At 48.1% G+C, this 23913-nt stretch overlaps 1 protein-coding gene across 1 annotated transcript; it reads right to left on the bottom strand.

The window, feature by feature from the left end:
• Positions 1-15215: 15215 nt before the first annotated feature.
• On the bottom strand, positions 15216-19508 carry bmp16 (bone morphogenetic protein 16). The gene is made up of 2 exons (XM_067246965.1): positions 19111-19508; positions 15216-18276 (listed from the first exon to the last, which is right to left on the bottom strand). Exons 1-2 carry the CDS (start codon positions 19505-19507, stop codon positions 17210-17212), a joined length of 1464 nt encoding a protein of 487 aa, XP_067103066.1. The 5' UTR covers position 19508; the 3' UTR covers positions 15216-17209.
• Positions 19509-23913: the final 4405 nt, after the last annotated feature.

The following is a 23913-nucleotide window of genomic DNA, read 5'->3' as shown; positions in this document are numbered from 1 at the left end:
GTGTCTGCAATTTAGACTGATTCATTTATACAAGCCTGAGGAGAACAGAAGAGCACTAATCAAAATGTTGCACTTCCAGGTGTGATAATCCTGTTTTTGAGGCTGTGTAATCACAGATTAGACACATTGAGATCCTGTCAGGTGGTTTAATCCCCAAAGTGCTTTTCACCCGGATTAGATGATGCTTATCACGTTGTGTGGGAGAGTGAGAGTTGATGCCTCAGGTTTTTTACTACCATTGTGCAGCACACACACACTCATGTAAATACACGCAAACGCATATTTGTACAGACTCTCATGTGCAAATACACACCTGCAAGCATGCACACACAAAAGGACAAACACGTAGACCTAAATACAATTTTACAGTTGTTTTTATTATGCTATTAAGTAACACATTACATTTTACAAAGTACATTATGTGTCATTTTGAATGAGTCACCTGGTCATAATGTCTAGGTTTCCCTTGAAGGCAGCAGTGTTGAACACCTGTTTCTAGTAGATGGATACATGTACGTATTTGACAGTTTGCAGAGTTTCAGAATCATGTTAAAGTCATCAAGGTGTGCTCGTAGTTTGAGGCTGACGCTATTAACTTCACATAATATAATTGAATCGTTTCAGGTATATAAACACTCTGAGCACTGTGCGAGACCCTCTAAATGGACAGGGACCAGTTAGCAGGTCATTTTTATGTGTCCAGACCTGAATGATTCCAACTTTGGTTTGTTTTAGGCCTAGCAAACTGACACTGAGCAGGTTGAGGAAGCAGGAGACCTCCCAGCGGTGGGCAAAAGCAAATATTTTAACATTAGATGGAAGCGTTTGCTGGAGAGTGTTTTTTTTCGGGAAGTGGTTTCTGGGCTTTCTCCGTTTCCTCTGTGGTGGTTAATGGCTGACTTTGTCACTGCCAATCGTCTCATTCAAAACAGACTGAGAATAACCGACTGTGGCCCCCTTCCACTTCCACTCACTTAAAAAAGGAGAGAGAGAGGAGAAGGAGAAAGAGAAGGAGAGAGAGAGAAGGAGAAGGAGAGAGAAAGAAGGAGAGAGAGAAGGAGAGAGAGAGAGAGAGAGAGAGAGAGAGAGAGAGAGAGAGAGAGAGAGAGAGAGAGAGAGAGAGAGAGAGAGAGAGAGAGAGAGAGAGAGAAATGCTGCACGGGAAATGAAGAGAGGACCTTCCCAGCAGGTTTTCCTCCTATCTTCTTCATCCTCCTATCTTTAAAGCGAGAGAAACAGTGGGAAAGAGAGAGGGTGGGGGGAATACAGAGAGAAAAAGGTTGAGAAACAAGCAGGTAGAATTGTAAAGTGGAAGACAACACATACACACAAACACACACATACACACACACACACTTACACAAACACACTCCCCAGCCAGGTGACTGAGTGTGTTAGTAAGTCCAGATGGCGCTGTGCAGAAGCTTCCAGCACAGTGCAGCCTGCGGATAATAGATGAGCACCCGTGGCTAGGTTTTTCATCATGAGGCTTGTCACCGTGGGGACCAGCCAGTAGTTTAGCGTTCCTCCTGATGGCTAGCACTGGGACATGGACGGAAGCCTGACAGTATTTATTAGCAACAGTAGCTAGTGGTAACACTGAGGTGAAAGGAGAGGAAATAAGGGAGAGTAGATGACTGGGAGAGAGAAGGAAGTGGAACAGCAGAGATGACTGGAGAGGAGAAAAATGAGAGAGGATAATGACTGGAGGAGAGAGGAGAGAAAATGACCGACCTGTCATCAAACTGCTGAAAGCATGAAGGCTAACCAGTCAGCCTGCCATCCAACCAGCTAACCTCCCAGTCAGCTGGCCAGACCACTAGCTAGCCAGTCAGTTCAATCATCCAACCAGGCAGACAGTTATTGTTAGATGAGAAGTCAACTATCCCGCTAGCCAGGTGTGCATTTGTCTGACCCTCAGACAGGTGGTCAGGTGCATGGCAGAAAAAGAAGAGTGGAGGTGCACTTGATTTGGCTCCATCTACATTGTGCTTCGTGCACTGTGAGGTTCAGGGCCAGGGGGCCCCCCTCTGTCTGCCCCCGGCGGCTCATAAATCCAGCGACGTGGCGACTGGGAGGATAGCTGTTACTTTGACACATGCTTTTTCTCTCTGTGCTGCTTTATGGCGTTGTCAGGCAAGGACCGGGGGAAGAAATCAATCTTCTAAATACACCAAATCCAAGAGTCAATCTCTTGAACTGTTTCACACAAGTGTACACACACACACACCTGCGCACACCTACGCACACACATGCACACACATATTCTGCACATGTATCTAGACACATAGACAACTACCCACACACTCACGTACACACACATGGAGGGAGGGAAAGTGCTGCATGTCAAATCAAAGGCTTCCACGTTACGTCTGAAAGGGAAAAAGTCCTCCCTGAAAATGACGAGCCCTCCTAAAGTTTTAGAGCATTGCTGGCAACAGCATGAGGGGCGATATTCAAGGAGTATGTTTCTCTTCTATTCATAGACCCCCAGATGATGATGATGATGGGAATAACATAGTAACCATAGTAACCTTGACCGCGGTAAACCAAGATAAAGTGAACTCACCGTCCTATGATATGACCACAGAACGTTATTTTGATGTCCCTCAGATCAGAGACAGGGAGAGAAGGATGCTAGAGAAGCAGAGGACAGAAAATAGATAAAAAAGAGAGAGAGAGCTGAGAGCGAGACAGAGAGAGAGAGAGTGAGAGACCAAGAGAGAGGGGAGAGACAGACAGACAGAGAGAGACCAAGAGAGAGGGGAGAATGAGACAGAGAGGCCAACTGACACTTGAGTTGACCAATGATTGGCCTGTGTTGACAACATTACATAAGTCTGTATGTACACATGAACATCCATTGTAAACTAGTCTGAATAAACTGTCTGTTTCACACGCACACCAGGCATGCACACACACACACCTTGATGTACACTTGTGTAAACCCACACAAGCACAAAAAAAAACCCGCACTCAAACACACCCATCTGTAAACACAAAGAATGCATATGAATGTGCAGACTGCAGCTTGGAAGAAAGAGCTTCCCAGTTCCTGGGCCTTTATGTTAAGGCCAACTGAGGCCTTTTCTAGCGTTCTAACGCTTCCAACACTGCTGGCACACACACATGCACACACACAAACACACATTAACAAGGAGATGATGACAAGGGTTAGGAGCAACCCCACACACTATCTTCTTCATATTCATGGAACCCTTGTGGGAATGATTTCAGACTTCTAAACTGTTTCATGTGTGAATGGATCATGTGAGATGAAAGTTATTATTCTGGGCCACTGGGGGCAGAAGGAAACAGAACCCTTCTGTGTTCCACCTACCATAGTATTCTGTCCTGAAAATGAGCCCAGTCTCGTTCTGGGAAAGTCATAAGAATATGAGAGCTGCGTTCCAGAGATAGTCCTTCCTGTGAACACTATTTCTGGAGCTCCTGTGTTTTAAGGGAGGCTAGAGACAGGACTCTGTAGGGCAGATTAGGGTAAGGGTGGGGCGGAAATGATGCTCTCCTCTCTTCTCCTCTCCTCTTTTCTGCTCTGCTCTCTTCTTCTCTGCTCTCCTCTCCCCTGCTTTGCTGTGCTACGCACTCCTCCACTCTCCTCTCTTCTCATCCTCTCCTCTACTAAGCCAGTTCTGATGTTTACCATATGTCCACCCGGTTTCCCGATCAGAGCGCTCCTCTCTTTAAACATTATGAAAACACCGGGCGGGTCCTGGGAGAGATAGAACCAGAGCAGGATTTGATCTGTCACTGAGCACCTGTGTGTGGGGACTGACGAGGAACAGAGAGACACTACTCATCTAGTGCCACGTCATTAAAGAGAAAGAGAGAGTTAAGGACAAAGAGAGGATGGGTGGATGATCCCTCCATCACCTGCCCAGGACCTCCACTCCTCCCTGCTTTGTATTCCCTCATCTGTTTCTCTCTTTACTCCGTCCTTCCTCTGTCCATCCCTACTTAGCTTTGTCATTCTTTCACACCCCGCTTGTCTCCAGCTCACAGTTTTTATCTCACACACACAATTCCACCTTGCCCAGACACACACAAACACCCTGCTCCACACCCTCCCGGTGCTTTCACGCCCCCCCCCCCCCCCCCCCCCCCCCCACACACACACACACACACGCTTCATTTCATTGAAATAGTTCATATCCTGTCTGTCTGTGATGTGTTTCGAAGACTTCCTGTTCCCAGTCCTCCAGCTTCCCTGAGAACTGGAGTGTAGGAAGCCAGACTACCGCCCTGGCCCAGCCGCTAGTACCGGTACCCCTCCAGTCTTCAGTTCCGGTTCCCAGTCTTCTTCCTCATCCCCTCCAGTCCCAGTAGCCAGTCCTCATCCCTGTCCTCGTTCCCAGTCTCATTTCCAGGAAGGGAAGACGTTTGGAACTGAAGCCAGACAGGCTGCTGTCCATTTAGCATCATTTAACATTACTGGCCTCCAGGTTCTACCCCACTCTCTCCAGGATACCTGAAGCAGAACAGAAGGAGAAAATGATGGACATATCCAGGAATCTACTCCAGCCTGTAACATTTCTCAAAAGAGGCCATATCTTTAATGCCTGAATGATTCACCCTCTGTTTAATTGGTTCTATCTAATCTGTGGTATCAAAAATTACATTTAGGGCCCCATGTGAGTGTCCTGTGGTTTTGATCTGATCTGACAGACTCACACCCTTAGGTGCGGAAGCCACAGTATTCTCCTGGAAGGGTTTGGGTTAGCATCTCAACCACCAACCACACGTCTACACTGGGGAGGAGTCCTCAGCTCTGCTGTCTGGAGCAGCTGCTGCTGGGGAGGTGAGGGGGGAATGTCTGTGGAACTGATTTGTTTCTGCGGTTGAGGATTTCCTTTCGACCTCCATGTCTGTCTGTCTGTCTGTCTGTCTGTCTGTCTGTCTGTCTGTGGTAGATCCTTTCCGCAGTCTTCCACTCTCTTTTTAATTTTTTAACTGTCTTCACTTCTTCAGCTGCCTTCTCTCATCTGCACTCTCTTCTTGGCTTTTCTGCTCTCTTCTCCTCTCCCTCCCTCCCCAGCCCCCATAGGTGTGCATGTATCTATGTTTGATTGGCTGTGTGTGTTTGTGTATGTGTGTGTGTGTGCCTCACCATGGGTGGGCCAGGGGTGCAGATGCTAGACCCTTCTCCCAGACTTGTTTTTCTCATTCTGGCATCAAATAGTAATGTGATTTATCTTCTGGTGTTCTTGTTTTGCCAACAGGATGACTATGGATAGAGAGATGAAGGGATGGAGGGAAGTTGGTGTTCATTGCTCAATCCTGGTTTTGCAAAAACCTTCTGTTTGACCTCAACCTTCTCACTGCTGACCTGTGCAGACTGAATAATATTCACAACATCTGAATCAACCATGCTTCTCACTCTCTTTCCTCTTCCTGGTGATGTCACTTCCAAAAGACATTACTTCCTCCTTAGTCACAGCCCCAAGGAACTGAAAATGTTATTTTGAAAACATGTTTGGGTGGTTTGTTGCCAAGAACAACCACAACCTGGCCTGCCATTTTGTCTTGCCATGTCATGAAGTGGAAAACAAAACAGTTCTCACAAAACCCCCTGCTGTTGTGCTTCTCAGTGCGCACCGTACCAGTCGATAGTGACATCAGGATGACATGTTCTTCATGGTTGTCCGGTACAGTGTGTACCTGGCTCAGTAAAATGTTTGCTTTGTCACTTACTTGGACAACTGGTACACCCATAACAAGATGAGCTTCTCTCTCTCTTCTCTTTATAAAGGATTACTCAATACATGGTCAATAGATGTTTGATTATCTAGTAATTATTCCCTAACCCTAACCCTAACCCTATCCCTGACTACTTTAACTTTAACCCAAGCCCACTGGTTATCATCAAGCATTCAAGGCGTTTCAGTGTCTGTACGGTAGATGGCCTGTATGGACCATCCACATAATTCAAATCAGCCACATGTTGGATATCTGGCTACAGTTGGAGGTGTCTAGTGGTGGGTATCTGGCATTCATGACAGTCTCCTTCCTGAATGTGGTTCAGAACTAATGGTGGGAAGCTGGACCATGTGGATGCCGCATGGTTACTGTTTACAAAGACAACTTCCTTTGTGCATTTCCTGTTAGTGACCTGATGGGGAAACAGATTGAAGCTGAATAAGTTAGCGGTGCACGTGGTCGTTTTTGACTCAAAGGCTTGGCGAGACTTTCGTGATGAATTCACTGGCTTCATTTAAAAAATAAATATGGAGCAAAATTCAACGTTATCTTTCCTGCGCCTGGACTGCATTAGAAGGCTTAATTTCACTTGAGGATTTGTGATATTTCCTGATCTCACCATTGATATATAAGTTTGGAGACGAGTAAAGCTTTGGCAGTAGTCTTCCATTGAAAAGTGAAATACTATCTAGTGGACAGAAACATATATATGTTTGCCAGACTGTGATCTTGACCCAATCTGTCAAATATTCATGTTGATCGTTTAGGAAATAGTTGTCCTAAAACCACACATATGCTCCGTAAAAATTTGATTTCTCCATGGTCCAGTTGAGAGGGGTTGTTGATACGTAAAAAGGAATGATAAAAAATTGTAAATAAAATAGTAGAGAAAAAGAACAGATCAAGTAAAGGAGATGAGAAGAGCGATATAGAAGAAAGAGATGGAGGACAGCTGAGGAAAGGAGAGGCACCTTGTTTCACAGAACAAAGCTTTGACACTGGCCCAGTTTTACAGGCTTGGGTTATATTCCCACCAACAGTTTGACCTCTGGGACCCCTGGGTCTGGGCTGGGCCTCGGGTGTTAGCATAGCACGGGCCAGTTAGTGTGCAGCCCCACTGACAGTGCATCACATTAGCACTGGCTGTTAGCACCTGGCGTTAGCGCTGGGGCTAGCTATCCAATACACTCCCTTCAGAGCCTGACTGCTCAGCGCCTGGACCTCAGTTAGAGTAATTAAGGGCCAGCAGCCCACCAGAGGAGATGAGAGGGTGTATATCAGCCGTCCCATCGTTTTGTCAACGCACGGTCCCACCCATCCTCCCCTTTGAGTCAGAGCTGGGAACCACTCTGTAATTACAGAGGAACAAAGAAAGGAGCACTACAAACCCATGTTTGAGGGTTCCTCAAAGAAATGTGGATATATGGCCCTGGGGTGGGTGTTGAATGCAACACACTTGGGGCCTGATGGAACTAGGTGACCCAGAAGGCAAGCATGAGTACTGATAGTGTGACACCCATTTGGCAGGGGGAGCGTTGAAGGTGTAACACCCATAGGGAGCCATGTAAACGATATGAGCTGTGTGGTGTCAGGACGCACTTACCAAGTCCTTCTGTTTTCTTTCTATAAACAATACTACATGAATAGGCTGCTGCATTGAAAACACATCAACGTTTTGGGATATAGCTCAGTGGTAGAGAACTTGACAGCAGATTAAGAGATTGCAGGTTTGAATAACCCCTATATGATGCCTTGCATAGTAAATACATCCATTCTTTTTATTAATTGGGTAGGTGGGTGCTGAAGACATTGAATGTGAAGTTGTACATTTGATCCAAACCAGTGTGTGAGGCTGTACATTGATTCAAGAACCTTCTATAACCCTCTTATTATTTCAGACTCCTTGCTTTCTATTCAGTACAATTACACACTGACTAGTGCAGGAAAAGCATAGCAGAGAAACCACAAAAGAGGGGATGAGGGAGGGAACAAGGAGGAGAGGAAAGAGAATGTGAAATCAGGCCCAGATCTTTGGGGAAGCGGTAGCACAGTCCAGACAAATTCACAGATGTTGTAAAGTGCTAATCTAATCTCAATGCCAGGCCTTTCCCCTTCTCCCTCCTCATCCACCTCCCCCCTCCTCTTTTCCTTCCCTCTCTTTTTACTCTCTTTCCTCCTCTACGTTTTGCTGAGTGCAGGACAGGGCTACGGTCCATGTTAATGATTCTCAGGAGCATCATGTCCCTCTCCTTGAGTTGGGCCAGTAGTTATTCATCCTGCTGTTATCAGCCTGCTCACACACACACACACACACACACACACACACACACACACACACACACACACACACACACACACACACACACACACACACACACATAACCCTCCAGACACACACACTCACAGCCCCAGACACACACACTCACACACACAGATGCTAATGCAATAAGGGACCCACTTGACGCACACAAAACACAATAAAAAATAACCTCACTCAACCAAAACACAAAGCCGACTTATGAAAAAAGAAGACAGAGAAGGAGGAATGAGAGGGGGTGGGGAGTTGTTTTCCTCTGTTTTGGTGTAATGTTACCCCAGGTGATCATCCATCACATTCAATGAACTCTCATTTTTTACTTGTTCAGTTGTTTTATTCGTGCGTGAGGGCTAGTCTCGTTTACCCTGATCTAGACTTCCAAAACGATACATTTAAGCTGGCCATAAAGCACAAGCAGGAATCATATCACCCTCTCCTACTAAAAAATATCAAAATATGTTTCAGGGCACACTCTAGTGCAATTCATCATATACCCCCCTCCCTCTTTCATTCTCCCCTCCCCTTCCTCCTGCCCCCCTACTCTACATTTCTCCTTCCTCCCTCTCTGCTTCCATGTCTTGCCAGAGAGGAAAAGGAATTCAGTGTTATACAGGAGCTACATTGAAATATAGTGACAGCCCGTCCGACAGCGGATGTGAATGGACAGGAGCTATTCTCACTCCTCAACAGCAGCGCTCTGTCCTCAGGGAAAACCCTCCTGGAACGGAACACACACGCTGCCTTACTCACACAATCTAGCACACACATGCTAGCACAAACACGCTAGTAAAAAAACACGCTAGCATACACACATGCTATCACACACACACACACACACACCGATGCTTGCACTCCTGCTGGCACACACACAGGCTAGCACACACAAATCCCAGAACATGCATAATAGCAGATATAGCATACACATATTGCATATGCTAGCACACACATATGCTAACACACACATCTTAGCACACAAGCACAAGTTGGACACACATGCTAGCACACACACACACAAATGCTGGCAAGGAGGAGAACTAGGGGCCCATTTCTGAGATACAAACAATAGAAGTGGTGGGGATGGAGCAGGGGCAGTGTGAAGCAAGGTGAATGGCTTGCAGTTCATAACTAGACATACATGTTTGTGTGAGTGTGTTTGTGTGTGAGCAGGGAGTCAAACAGAACAGTGCTGTGCTGTCCCCTACTCCTATCCACGTAGCACATCACATGTGAAAACCATAAAATACATTCTACACTGTATGATGATTCCTTCTTGGCAACCAACCCCTAACACACCCCTCCCTTCTTTCCCTCACTCCCTTCCTTGCTTCTGGTCTTCTCCCACTCCCACTCCCTTCATCCTTCTATCCTTTACTCTTGTCGTCCTCCAACTCCCTGCCTCTTTTCCCCCTCCATCTCTACCGCCATTTTTCACCCCCGCCCCTTCCCTCGTTCATGTCCTCCTCTCTCCCTCCATCTCTCTTATCTTCCCTCCCTCCTCTCATCCTTCCCTCCCTCGCTCCTCACATCTGGAGAAGAGCGACATACTTGAAGTAAACAGACCAACAGCTGTCTGCCCGCTCTCTTGTATCATTCTAACTTTCCCTCCCCCTTTGCTTTTATCTCTCCCTATCTCTGTCCTCCTCTCCACTCTCGCTAGTCCTCTCTCTCCCTCATCACTGAATTATTCTCTCCTTCCCTCCCTCCTTTCTTTCTTTTTAGATAGATTGAATCTGTGGACCTGTTGCGTCCTCCCATTTCGGAACTTGTGTATAACAATGATTCAGGACCTTCCTCTACCGGTAATAGTAAAAGTAGGGATGAGGAAATGTGCTCCCTCCTTGTCTCCCTCCCTCACTGTCTGGGGGGTTGGGGACTAGTTAGACTGCTGAGTTTAAAGGACAGCAGAGTCTGACAATGTCTGCCTTCATCATTAACAACTGGCTCATTAAAAACCACACTTACAGAACACCCCCTCACCTTCCCCCTTCCAGACCCACCCACCACCCCCCCGCCCAATCCCAGTGATATATGTCCCCCAAATGTCTGCATCGAGTGGCGAAAGCTAACTGGGAGCAGGTAGGAGGGGATGGAGGGATAGAGAGAGGGAGGGATGGAGAGAGGGAGGGTGGAGGACTGAATGTGATTTCCAGTTGAGCGAGGACAGCATCCACATTGTGAGACACCTGTAAAAACATCATTTTTCAACTTGGGGGCTGGGAGGGGATGGAGGGAAGAGTGGAGAGGGCTAAATGAAGAGATGGAGAGAGGATGAAAGTGTTGGACATTTTCTCACTTTCTTCCCAACCCTCTCTCTCTCTCCCTCTGTCTCTTCTAAGTTGTTATCCAGTCCCTTGTCTCCGTGGCAACATGTGATTTGAGAGAGATACAAACGGACAAGAAATGGGAGATGGGGAAGAAGGGAGAGATAGAGATTGAGGGATGAAAAAACCCATCAACTACACTGTACTTTTGCTCCAACAATCTCATTCCTCTATCCCTCCGTCCCTCCTTCCCCTTCATCTTTTCATCCCCCCTCACCTTCGTCCCTCACGTCAGAACACGCTGGCGTTCCGCTCTGTTCCGGCCTGCTCCACTTCCAGCCCCCAGATCCGGGTGAGTCTTCCTGCTCGTGATAGGGCTCCTTTTGGTCAGTCCTCGTGACAGGGCTCCTTCTGGTCAGTCCTGTGACAGGGCTCCTTCTGGTCAGTCCTGTGACAGGGCTCATTTTGGTCAGTCCTCGTGACAGGGCTCCTTTTGGTCAGTCCTCGTGACAGGGCTCCTTCTGGTCAGTCTGGCACACCGACGAGTTGCACCTGCTTGGCTCCATCTCCATTCTTCCCTTCTTTTCTCTTCCCTTCTCTTCCCTCTCTTCTCCTGTCCCATCCACTCCACTCCCCTCCCCTCCTCTCCTCTCCTCTCCCCTCATCTCCCCTCCCCTCCTCTCCTCTCCGAGGTTGAGGGATCTATGGTTCTGTTCCATCAGTCCATCTTTGAAGCCTGCTGAGGTAACCTAAAACGGTCCCTATCTGTTTTCTGAGTTCCACACAGAACCATCGCCCTGTCCCTGTCCAACAGGGAGCTGGGCCCGCACAGCTGCTACGGCGATCCAAAGATCACATAACAGACAATATGTAGCATATGGGAGTGCACAGTACACATGGGGGTAGCCATGATAGTGTGTGTGTATGTGTGTATCTGTGTGATGATGTTTGTGTGTGTCATCCAATGCTTTACAGATGGTGTAGCCATGAAATGGTGCATGTGTGGGTGTGTGAGAGAGAAAATGTGTGTCCTCCAATGCTATACTGGACATATGGCAGCAGCCATGATTGAAAACCTGGCGTGATGCAGTAAAAGGAGCCCTCTAGATGTGCTGACACATACTGGAGATGTTTCTGACCCGACAGTTAAAGCCAGGCAAAGCGGCTTTGTTGTGTACACCTGGGTTAGGGTCACCCGGCAGATTTAGGAGCGCAGGGTGAAGGGGCATGGGATGTACTGTATGTATCAGCTTGGCTCATGTGTGTTCCCCTTCCTACCCCCTCAGATGGTGGGGAGGCGTGCAGGGGGACAGTGGATGATATTGGCTGAGGCAGAGAATGTTTAGTAAAAAAAATAGTTGTTATACGTCGTGGGAGTGTGTGCAATATGCACCCCCCCCCCGACCAACTGTGTTTGTATGTATGTGCGTGAGTGTGTGCGTGTGTGTGTTTTCGGATATAAGTGGTGGGTGGGCTGTACCGTGGAGAATGGTGGGTTGGTGAGTTGACTGACTGACAGAGTGACTGACAGCACCCAGCCCCAGGCGCCCAGATCCAGGCAGTCAGCCCCAGGGCCCAGCATGGCTCTGTGTGTGGGTGGGTGGGAAGATTGGCAGGTCCATACATAAAACGCTTAACTTCATTTCCATGAAGTCTACTTTTAAAACGAAACCAGAAAAACCCTAGGGGCACATTCTATACATTTCAGGCCAATTCATGAACATAATTCGAGTGTTTATAGACTGAGCCCTACATTTTCAACAAAAACGTTGTGGTGAATAAAAGCCTCTTAAGAGGAAATTCTAATGATCACCACAACTGTAACTTCACCGATGCACAAACCAGGTGTTTTGTGATGTATGATATAATGCATCGGACCAGCCAGCTACAGTGCTGTAACAGGTGTAGCTGTGTACCAAATAAACCTTGTGCAGCGGCATCGTAGAGTCAGAGCTGTGGCTGTCTGTCCATGTCACACAATGAGCTAGATGGTGACATATTGACAGCTATGAGTCAATTAGAGTTGGCTCGTAATGTTTTGAAAGGCGCTTGCAGTGGTCAGCTAGCTAGCTTGGTAACACAGCTCAGTGGTGGTTCTATAACATTTCTGGGGGGGGGGGGGCATGCTGGGGCCAGCTTTACTGATAAAGGGGCCAGTTACATTCAACATTATTGTTGTCATACAGTTTTCTTCACTGCATTGCGGCATTAACAGGCAAAATAACATGTTTTAATAACAAAATACAATTATTCCACAAATTATTTGCATATCCCTTTAATTTTCTAGTTGCATTACATAATACTTATCAGTCACATCAACTGTATTCTATGGTTTCTTGCAAAAGAACATAATTGCAGAAATGTATTAATAATAATTTCAGTCCTTAGGGAGGACCCAAGTGGTGCAAGCTTGTTGTCACAGGGACACTGATTTTGTAATGCAGATAAACTGTATATTTTCTATTTCTAACTGGAACCTGTTAACCAACCAGCTCCAAACCATATTAGAATTTTAAATGTCTGTCCAAAGATTCCACAGGCTTGTGACTGAAGCTGTACCACTTTCAGTAGGTCTGGTGAAGCAGGTCTCTCCTCCGGGCGTGTGGTTCTCTGAAAGCCTGCTGCAGCTATTAGCTATCTCCTGTCTGCGGGAGAGAGGCTCTGGGGGGATATGTCATGGATCACCCCTCCAGTCTTTCTGGCCTCCATCACTGATAAACCCAGCCACCTGGTTTGAGGTGCGGGCCCATGGCTTGAAGTGTGTGTTTGTGTGTTTGTGTGTGCATGTGTTCTCATCCCTTCTCATCTCTGCACACCTGACAAGATAAGCTGGCCATATCCTGGTCCCACCAGGTTTATCTCTCTACTCCACCCAGTAGATACACACACACACACCCCATGTGGTCATAACCCCACACCTGGGGAGAGAGGGAGGTAGAAAAAGAGTGGGGGAGGGATATGGGGGAGAGGGTATAAGGGCATTGTGAGGGATTGATGATCGTGATTGTGCTAAAGGATGAGTTGGGAGGGCTCGATGAGGGGTGAGACAAGGGCTGATGAATAGATTTAGGAGAAATTGGTGAGGCAGGGGGTGAGGTAGGGGTGAGGAGGTGGGAGGATGAGGTAGAGGGTTGAAAATGGGGAAAGAGTGAGAAATGTGATTGATTAGGGAGGCAGGCTAGGGTACAAGGTGGGTTTGGGGTGAGGCGGGGTGAGGGAGGGTATAGAGAAACCAAGGTATTCTCATATGTAAAGGTAATCTACTTGTTATTATGGGGCAGGACTGTGCTATCTAAGTACACACACACACACACAAACACACACACACACACACACAGTGCTCCTGTAGTGGCTGTAGGCTGTTGACAGGCAGGGAGCAGGTCTGTGCTAGGGAGGAGGTCTGGTCCAGCTGCAGACCGAGATCTCTGGATCCTGTCCAGCCTCCGACAGGCAGGAGACCAGGGTCAACCCCCCCCCCCCCCCCCCCCCCGCCCCTCTCTGGATGGAGCAGTCCGCCAGTGGGTTTCACACCATCTCCCACTAGCAGCGAGCCGGCCCATCTGGAGCAGGGGGCGCTAGGGTGTGTGGGGGGGTTCTTTCAACAGACAGGAATGCGGGGGTCAGGGAAGCTGTTGAGTTGGTTTGACCCCCGCGTTCACGACGTGAGGAATGACCTGCCACGGCCCGACGGCATGACTGATGCTGATCTCCTCACTGCAGTAGCGCACTCCCTCTCTTTCCTTCTCTGTCTCTTTCTTCTTCTTTCCTTCCCCCCTCTCTTTTTCTCCTTTGCTCTCACTTTCCTTCTCTCCCCCTCTTTCTTCCTCTCTCCGGCGTAATTACTGCCGATCAGAAACACATGTGCTGTAGAGGCTGTGGAGCAGGGTTGAGTGTGAACTGATGTGGTGACTGTGGGTCCAGCAGGGAGAGGAGGAGAGGAGCTCTCCTTATCTCTCTCTCCTTCTCTCTCTCTCTCTCTCTCTCTCTCTCTCTCTCTCTCTCTCTCTCTCTCTCTCTCTCTCTCTCTCTCTCTCTCTCTCTCTCTCTCTCTCTCTCTCTCTCTCTCTCTCTCTCTCTCTCTCTCTCTCTCTCTCTCTCTCTCTCTCTCTCTCTCTCTCTCTCTCTCTCTCTCTCTGTCTAATGGGGGAAGGAGTAGGCTGGGGACAAGGAGGATGGAGAGGTGGATGAATAAGAGCAAAAGAGTAGAGGAGGAGGTGGGAGAGGAGGAAGGAGAGTATATTGTCCCTGTGAGACTGTTTTGTGCCTCGCTGTAAGTACTTCTTTTGTCTAGTTTCAATTTAGTTTCACTCTTTTACAAACATAAAGTAACAGTGTTGAACATGTCTGTATCATATAAGGTACATAAGCCTGACTCAAAGTATTTGAGGTGTGTGATTCATATTACATTTGATCCTTCATGTAACTTTGCAGATCTGAAACACCAGTGCGTAAACACCAGTAAATATCAGTGCGTGTATATGGGCAATTTAGTATGGAGGTTACTCCCTATCTCACAGCCAATCAAGATTAGTCGAGGGAATGAGGAAGCTCCAACTTCCTTCCTCCATCCTGGACATGGATAGAGACAGCCTATTGGTCTAGGTAAAGAGCTAACCGTGAAGTCCAGGGATTCTAACCAATGGCTGGATGAGACAGACCTACTTGTCCCTCCCTCTGCCCTTGCAATATCACCCAAGCCATAAACTGTAAAAACCATGATGATGTATAAACAATGCTCTGAGGTAGCGTTGCCAGGCAGTTTTCCTAGTAAGCCCACTGCTCTCACAAAGTGTGTGCCCATCACTGATGCAGATGACCCACGATGGTCCAATCACACTACAACCAGGAAATGTTTTGAATTTGTAGTTAAGAGCAACCAGGAAGTTATTTATATCTGAAAGACAAGTCAGACAACAGTGAGGTGCTTGGTCTCTGTTTAATCCAGATACAACCACGTCTTCAGACAATGTCAAACATTTTTACAGACTGGTGTTTAAATGCTTCCATTTAGAGGGAAAATGCAACACACTTGGAACACAAAATGACTAGATACTTAACACTCGGGGTAGACTAAAAGCAGAGATCCTGACATGAAGGCACTGGCTAGCAACAGACAGGTGTGTTAATCAGAGGGGAGATGGGGTGAGGGTCTTGGACATGCAGGCTTTTAAAGGGGTCATCTTAGGTGTTACACAGTTCAGGATCAGTACATTACATTCCAACACACACACACACACGCACGCACGCACGCACACACACACACACACACACACACACACACATCCCACTGAGGGCTTGGAGGTTTGCATGTGTTGAGCATAATACGACAGCAGCTTTAGAATGTTGAGCAGTGAGGTTACTGTAACACAATGACCGTAAGTATAGGAGTAAAGCCACCAGAACATCCTGCTGTACCAAAGCTACTGTACACAGGCTACAGCAAGTTCCGCTTGTAATATACGGTAAATGTGGGTTTTGTAGAGTGCACATCTTAAATATTGGATTTTCAAGATTAAATACACCATATGTGGTTGCTATTTAAATACATTATGTGTCTTTTAAGTTAGATTTTACCATTTAGAGGAATTATGTTTAATGACAATGATTACTTGACAATAATTTTTCTCTGCAAAATAAATGTACAAAAAGATTCACTCTTTAAATAATAATAGTAGTTGTACAATTAAACAATAGCATAATGATGTATTATTCTTGTGGTTTTAAATAACTCATGACATTGAGCTTGGACTACGCAACCTGTTTGTCAATTTATTTGAATGTCTGTCTGTCAGAGTATGTGTATCTGTCTGTCTGTCTCACTTCTGGAGACTTCAGAAGTCTCCAGTCCAGGTCTGTGTCAGCAAGACCTAGTTAGCTCTCTCCATCGTCCAAACAACAACGATGTCCATCAGGACATTAGTAGTTCAGTTGCCAAAGAAAGGATGCTAGTGACACAAAACCAGTCATTTGATCCTACACACTTAAAGTTCTGGGCTAGATCCATGATGGCCTAGGGATCTGACCATTCAGAGGACAGGACAGGCCTGTTTGCCCATCCCCCACACAGTCACTGTCAGACACACCTGACCAAACTGTCCTTTTTGGTCCTCTTGAACCAACCTGTTTACCAAGTCTATAAACTGTCTCTCACCAGTTCCTCTGGTCTCTGACAGCCCGTCCTCTGCCACGAAATGCTCCTGCAGATGAAGTTAGAGATGGAGACACAGAAATGGTCCTGGATGCAGGATATGATGTGTGACATCTCAGACAGGGCTTGAGGGATGCTGTGTGGATGAAGCTAGGCTGTTGCGCCAGAACGTTCGGGCAGGGTTTACGTCAGAATGAGTGCTATCTCTGCGTACACTCACTCCTCTTCCTGTTTACTTCCTGTTTATCCTCGTTCCTTTTCCTGTTTACTTGTTCTTCTATTCAGAGCTCTTAGAATGTAGCTTGGAGTGATGTCGTTGTCTACTTTCCTTCCGTCCCCCCTTCATCCAATTTACTAATTTCTTCTTTCTCTCTTTCTTTTACTCCCTCCTCACTTTTTCTGCTCCTGTTTCTTCTCTGTCCCTCTCTTCCTGGCTCCTGTCATTGATGGTACCCACAGCCATCTCATCATAGTGAATTTCGGTTTAGGCCAATATTCTCTCTATGCAAGCTTTTTCATCCACCCATCCCTCCTCTATTGTCTCTCCCACCTCCATATAGCTTTGGGTCTCCATTCCAGTTCTCCCTCTCTCCTCTCTTTCCTCTCTTTCCCTCCATTTTGTCTCTCCCTCCACCTTCTCTTCGCCTCTCTCCCTTCTCCAATGCTACCGACAGCCAAACCCCTTCACCCACATCCCCTTTTCTGCTATCTCCTTTCTCAAGCCACCCCCCACTCCCACTCTACCTCGCTTTCTCTTCCCCACACCGGCTACCGGCAGCCACACCCCTCCACCACCATATCCTGGTAGTTCTTCAGCACCACGTGGTCCTGCCTGTCCAGGTAGAGCAGGGCGATTGGGCTGAGGGAGGTGGGCACGCAGCATGCCTTGGGCACCGCCCCGTTCACCGAGTTCACCAGCGTCTGCACCATGGCGTGACTCGACGAGTTCATGTGGTCGGCCAGCGGGAAGCGACACTCGCCCAGGCAGAAGTAGGCATCGTAGCCGCTGGGCGCCACTATCCACTTGTCCCAGCCCACGTCCTTGAAGTCCACGTAGAGAGGGTGGCGCCGGCAGCGGGCACGGGAGAGGCGTTTCAGCTTTGCTGCGCGGCCGCCGTTGCGCTTCACACGCCCTCGCTCACCCCAGATGCCCTCGCCTCCACCCCAGCCCGGGTTGGACTCCCTATCCTGATCCATCTCCCGGTCTCCTCGCCCCCTGCCTCGCCACTCCTGGTCTTTGCTTCCACTCCTGGACCTCTCTCTGGCACCCTTTCTCCCTCTTGCCGTGCCTCCCCTGTGAGGGGTCCTCCTGCTATGAGCAGCCAGAGGCCCCCCCCGGCCATCATGGCTGTAAGTCACCAACAGGGGTCTCTCTCGTGCCCAGCTGTACTCATCCTGCCCCAGGGACCTGCGGAGCCTCAGGTGGCCCTCCCTGTGGGGGTCAGGGCCCCCAGGACTGGAGGAAGGAAGCTGGGTGGTGTTACCCTCTGGGGTAACCTCCAGGAGGAACCCCAGGCTGCCTGTCCGAGCGAGGGTCCCCTTGAGGAGCTGCGCTGTGAGGCTGAAGGCCTCCCAGTTGCCCCGGGGCCTGGAGCTAGAGCCCAATAATCTGGACTCCAACAGGGTAGGCTCTGGGCTACCATGGTCTTCCAGGTACAGGCTGATGCGATGGGACCCCGGGCCCAGGGAGGAGGCACCTTGGAGCAGCCGGACTTCGGCAGAGAGCAGCCTCTCATCTTGGGGAATGGACGAGACGTTGAAGGAAATGTGGACCCTGTGGAGGTCGTCTGGTGAAGACCTCTTCTCTTCCTGGGCCAGGGAAGGACCACTGGAATCTACAACAGGAGGAGAGAACCATTAAGGATGGGAGTAGGAGAAGGAGAGGACGAGAAAAGTAGGGAGAGAAGAGAGAGTGAGACAGACAATGCCTAGAAAAGTACCAATCTTTGTAATCTCAACATGTCAAAAGAGACACTGAAAAAATGACCCTCAGACTACACTGTCAGACACATTGAGTGCCATAAACAGATAGATAAGCTCCTGTCCACACTCACGCATGCGCGCACACACGCACACACACACACACGCTTTCGAACATCCTGGAAATTCTTATCAAACACAAGACAGATTCCAAAGGGAATAGTTTGCCAGGAGAGCAGAGACTCCAAGCAGCTACAAATGGATTTGATCTTTACTTACTGCCTGTAATATACCCCTGCGACCAAGAAAATATAACACACAGCCTAACTCAAAATTGAAATAGTTCTACACCGAGGGTGTGTTCAGAAAGGAAAGGGGGGATTTATTCGCCATGAAAGTTTGCACAGACAAGGAATTTGCTTTGGCAGGAAGGTGCATACAATAAACATATACCTAAAATTTAAATATGTGGACTAACTATACTAAGGGTACATAAACTAGCAGTTCTAAGTGGGATTAGAATAGAATTAAATATACAATAAAGGGGGTGACTGTGGGTTCATGTGCTCAGGGGCGGACAGCAGGAACATGTCCCCACCAATGTCAAAAGACCATAAAAAAAAAAATATGCAGCACAGCACGGATGTAGGATGATAGACAATATCTTTCCCCACCAATGCTCAAGACAAATCTACACCATCATATGTATAGACTGTCTGTATGTGCTTGTGTGTGTGTGAATCTCTCACCAGTGTGTGTGAAGCTGCGTACGGTGTTGGCCTGTTGGACGTGCAGGGATGGGAAGCTGAAGTCCGGGTCGTCCAGCAGATGGTACTCCTCCGAGTGGAACCGGTACAAGTCCAGCAGGTACTGGGGCACTGCGGCCCCAGACAGGGCCCGTGGCTGGCTGGGCAGACCCAGGCGGCTCAGCAGGAGGTTCTGGATGGTCTGGGCCACGGTGGGCTCCAGACCCGGCTCCGGACTGGGCTCCAGACCCGGCTCCGGACTGGGCTCCAGGGACAAGGAGGGAAGCGTGCCCGAGGAGAGGAGCCCGCCGTGGGTTTGGCCGGCGCTGGCTCCTCTCTGGAGACCAGAGGATTGAGGTAGCAGCAGGACCATGAGGACCAGGAGGTTAGCAAGGAACATGATGGACCTAGGGAGGGGGGGGGGGGGGTGAGAGGAACAAGATTGATTAACCGATAGACATTCGTTGGTTAATTTATTGCATTATATCGTACACAGGAGTGGGAAGGAAGGGGAAGGAGAGGAGAAGGAAACAGAGGAGAGCAGTGCTTGAGCTGGGCACTGGACTTTGCAACTTGTGGTGTAAGGATGCTTGTAAAATAGGTGTCTGTTGTAAACCTTTACAGTACAATAACGTTTACGAGTTTGATAGTGCTGAAAATATTACAATCTTGGAATCACATCCATATCTTAACTCCTAATGCAACTAAAGCATAACTTCCATCCAGTATACCACCGACTATGGTATTAGTGTATTCTCCTGCCTTTAACTTGCCTGGTCATTTACTAGTCATTGAATTAGTCATTTAACTACAGAGTGTATATGAGCATGATTGCTGCAGATCCTGGGCCAATGTGTTCTCTTCGTCGATAATGTGTTGCTAAGGGAAACCAAGCACTCGTCGATAGGAATGATTCAACAGGGAGTTTCTGAAATGTGTGTGATCACTCAGTGTGTGTGTGTGTACACTTGTAAGAGAGATAAGGGTTAATGTAGGATTAAACAACCATACATGCACACAGGTCATTCTCCCAGTACACACATAGTTACTGTACTCAGTCACTTGTCAGGTTATTTTGAAGCTTTTACATCTACACATGAAACATGCATTTGAGCTTTTATCTGTAGCGTCTGTTTGGCCTCTTGTTGGATGATGTCCTCACTCCTCAATTAGACAATACAGAAGCTATCCAGTTAGCTTGTTAACCGTGTAGTCAGAAAGCTGTGGACTTGTAGCAGCTGATTTGTCTGGAGGCCAGGTATTTTAAAGCCTGGTAACTTGTTGGATAGTTAGATTGTAACCTGGTAGCTTTTACGACCGTCAGCTTATAGCTTAGTTAGCCTGCTGAAATATCCGTAGTCAGCCCACAGTGCGGGAACCAGCCCATGACTGAAGGTTTGCATTGTATAATTACCAGAAGCCTGTGTAACACCCCTATGGTAACACCACTCACATGTGTTTCATTACTGAACCAGTACATACAGAGGTAAATACAGAGCAGGAGACCTGATGACCCTCCAGGGTCAGGGGTCAGGGCTCAGGGCTCAGGTGTCTGATCCGACTAATGATCAGTGTTTGGAGGCTGATTGATGAAGAGTGTGTGATCTTTGGAAAGTATGAGCAGATGAGAGAAGATACCAGAGTAGAAGACAAAAGCAAAGAGGAGAGAACAGTGGAGCAAGTAGTGCAGGGTATACTAGAGTTCTGTAGGCCTAAAGTCAAATAGAGAAAGGTAGAGTAGAGTTCTGTAGGCCTAAAGTCAAATGGAGAAAAGTAGAGTAGAGTTCTGTAGGCCTAAAGTCAATGGAGAAAAGTAGAGTAGAGTTCTGTAGGCCTAAAGTCAAATAGAAAAAAGTAGAGTAGAGTTCTGTAGAATACAGAATACAGAGTAATGAGCTGACCAGAGCATAGCTTGAAAATGAAAAGGCTCCTTAATCTCCAGTAGAAGATATGACAGACATATCTAGCCCATCCATATCTGTTTCTCCTATCTGTGTTCTAGCCTGAGTGATAAGAAGCTTCTCACTGAGATAGCACAGACCTGTTTATGGTCTTACAGACACATAATGACACCATAATCACTGCTAATCATACCACAGTGTCAGAACAGGGATTAGAAGGAGGTCACAGGTGTGTGTGTGTGTGTGTGGATGCTTGTGTGTGAAAGTGTATGTGTATGTTTGTGTTACAGTCAACCCTGAGAACATACTGTGTTGAAAGCGTGGGACTGGGTTAGGTAACTATTAACCCTCTCAGCCCTACCCTCAGCTATGCACCCGAGGCAACCTTCTCACTGGACAGCCTCTCCCATACTGGCCGCTCGTAAACTGGATTAACACACACACTAACACACACTCTCTCAATCAAAACAGTCCCTTGTGACTTTATGAAAAAGGGGGGGCGTCGAGGTAGACAGAGGACACTCCGTCCTCCATCTAAATACTGAACATCCCAGTGTCTCTGTGTGTGCAGCCAGTCAAAGGACCCAGACTTCATTAGAACTCTTTACCGTGTCATCCACCCCATGGCTCCGCCCCTCGAGGGTATCCACATCCTCATCCATCTTGGAGGCTGTCATCCCTGTGATTACCTCCCCCCCCATCCCATTCCAGCCTCCCCTTGCCATCCAACCCCCCCCCCATAAACTGGAATAATCAACTCATCCAGGGGATAACGGGGGAGGGTGGGGAGGGAGGGGAAGACAAGGGGGTGGGGGAGAACAGGGGAAGGACGGAGGAGGGAGCAAACCGGGGGGAGGGAGGCGGAGGAGGTGTGGAAGCTGATGGAGAAACAGTGTGAGGAAAGGTTAGGGCTCTTCAAATGAATAAAGAAATAATGAAGTGTGGTTTGAGGGAGGAAGTGAGAAGGGGTGAGGAGGGGTGAGGGTTATTAGACGTGGAGTGACCTGTCGCAGCCAGTAGCGTGACCCTGGTGCACGCAGACGCGAGTATGGACCGTGCCGTCGCCACGGTAATCAGTGTGGGGCGTTTTGCCGTGGACCTCTCAACCTCTGGGTCTGTCTGTCTGTCTGTCTGGCTCTCTCTCTCTCCCTCCTCCCTCTCCTCTCCCTCTCCTTCTCCCTCTCCCTCTCTCCTCTCTCCCTCTCTCCCTCTCCTCCCTCTCTCCCTCTCTCCCTCTCCCCTCTCCCCCCTCCCTCCCTCCCTCCCTCCCTCCCTCCCTCCCTCCCTCCCTCCTCCCTCCCTCCCTCCCTCCCTCCCTCCCTCCCTCCCTCCCTCCCTCCCTCCTCCCTCCCTCCCTCCCTCCCTCCCTCCCTCACCCTCTACCTCACCCTCACCCTCTCCCTCTCCCTCTCCCTCTCTCCCTCTCTCCCTCTCTCCCTCTCTCCCTCCCTCTTTCCCTCTCTGCCTCTGTCTCTGTCTCTCTCCTCTTTGGCTCTGTCATGTTGTTTTCATATAGCAACTGTGTATAGTTGCTGTATAAAATGTTCAGTTTATGCGCAGTATGCCTTATCCCTCTATCCCAACATCCCTCTATCCGTCCTAGCCTCATGTCCCTCCATCTCTCTGTCAGCCATCCCTGTATGGTTGTCTGGTTCTTTTCCCCATGTTTCCACATATCTCCTTCTTTCCATTCTCACTAACAAAAAATATTATGTTCTTTCCCCTCTCTCACTCTCCCCTCTCGCCTCTCTTCATGTCTCTCTCTTTGACTCTCTTTCTCTCCCTCTCTCTTCCTCTCTGTCCCATTTTCTATCTTGGTCCTTTCCTCCATCTTTCTCTCCCTCTCTCCCTCTCTCCCTCTCTCCCTCTCTCCCTCTCTCCCTCTTCCCTGCTCTGGTCTTTGTCCCAGCCTTAAATGAATGGTGTTTTTGCGGAAGACAGTGTCGGAGTGTTGCCTGGGCGAGGGGTCTGGGTGTCAGAGGGCTGATTTATCCAGCGCTGCTGTCTTCGTGTTATGCCTGCTCCTGTGCCTCACCTTCCTGTTGATCTTCCCCTCTTTCTTTTCCCAGATTCTTTCTCTCTTGTTCTCTCTCTCTCTCCCTCTCCCTCTCCCTCTCTCTCTCTCTCTCTCCTCTCTCTCTCTCTCTCTCTCTCTCTCCTTCCCTCTCATTTTCTTTCTTCTTCTCCCTTATCTCTCTCACATTCTATATTACCAGACAGAACATAAACCTTACACTTTCTGACACATGCAATTACACAGAGAAAAAGACTGCGCTTGCAGTGACAGATCGCATAAGTGTGTATGTGTGTGTGTGGCCAAAGCATGAAATCATTAGAATAATATTTAATGTAAGGGGCTGTGGGTTTTTAACACTCCTACACACACACACACACACACACACACACACAAGCATACACACACATATGCACACTTTAACATATACTCAAACACACAGAATGAGAGCCAAATGAAGCCTGTGGTCCTTGTGTCTCTTGGTGTTAACATGTCAACAGAACTGGTCTCCTCACGCAGCACACATATAACATGCCATGCATGGGCGCAAACATGCCCACAGGTGTGCACACCTCATCAAAGTGTTCATGTATGAAACGTATAACGTATGTAATGTATGTCAGATACACCCCTCACGCATGTTAGTACACCACAAACACTCACACAGGCTGTAAACAAAGTTAAGAAACATGCATAACATGTGTTAAGTTGTTCATTAAAAGTGCAATTAATGCAAAACCCAATGTCTGTCACCAGCAATGAAGTTCCCTTCGTTACACAGACACACACAAAGACAGCATTCAGCTGAGAACAGGTGTAGTTATTGAGTAGATCATACATATCCTTGCCACTGGACACACACACACACAGACACACACAGTCATAAACAGG

The sequence above is a fragment of the Osmerus mordax genome, chromosome 11 (genome assembly GCF_038355195.1).
Source record: "Osmerus mordax isolate fOsmMor3 chromosome 11, fOsmMor3.pri, whole genome shotgun sequence".
In the NCBI taxonomy this organism is placed as follows: Eukaryota; Metazoa; Chordata; class Actinopteri; order Osmeriformes; family Osmeridae; genus Osmerus; species Osmerus mordax.
Note: the sequence above shows the minus strand (reverse complement) of the source record. Positions and strands in the feature narration are given on the sequence as shown.

Bases quoted from the DNA above. Each gene is read 5' to 3' on its own strand.
- bmp16 (XM_067246965.1), bottom strand. From the start codon at position 19,507: ATGTTCCTTGCTAACCTCCTGGTCCTCATGGTCCTGCTGCTACCTCAA. The intron at 18,277-19,110 runs GTGAGAGATTCA...CTCCTGTTGTAG, and splicing joins ACGCAGCTTCACACACACTG to ATTCCAGTGGTCCTTCCCTG.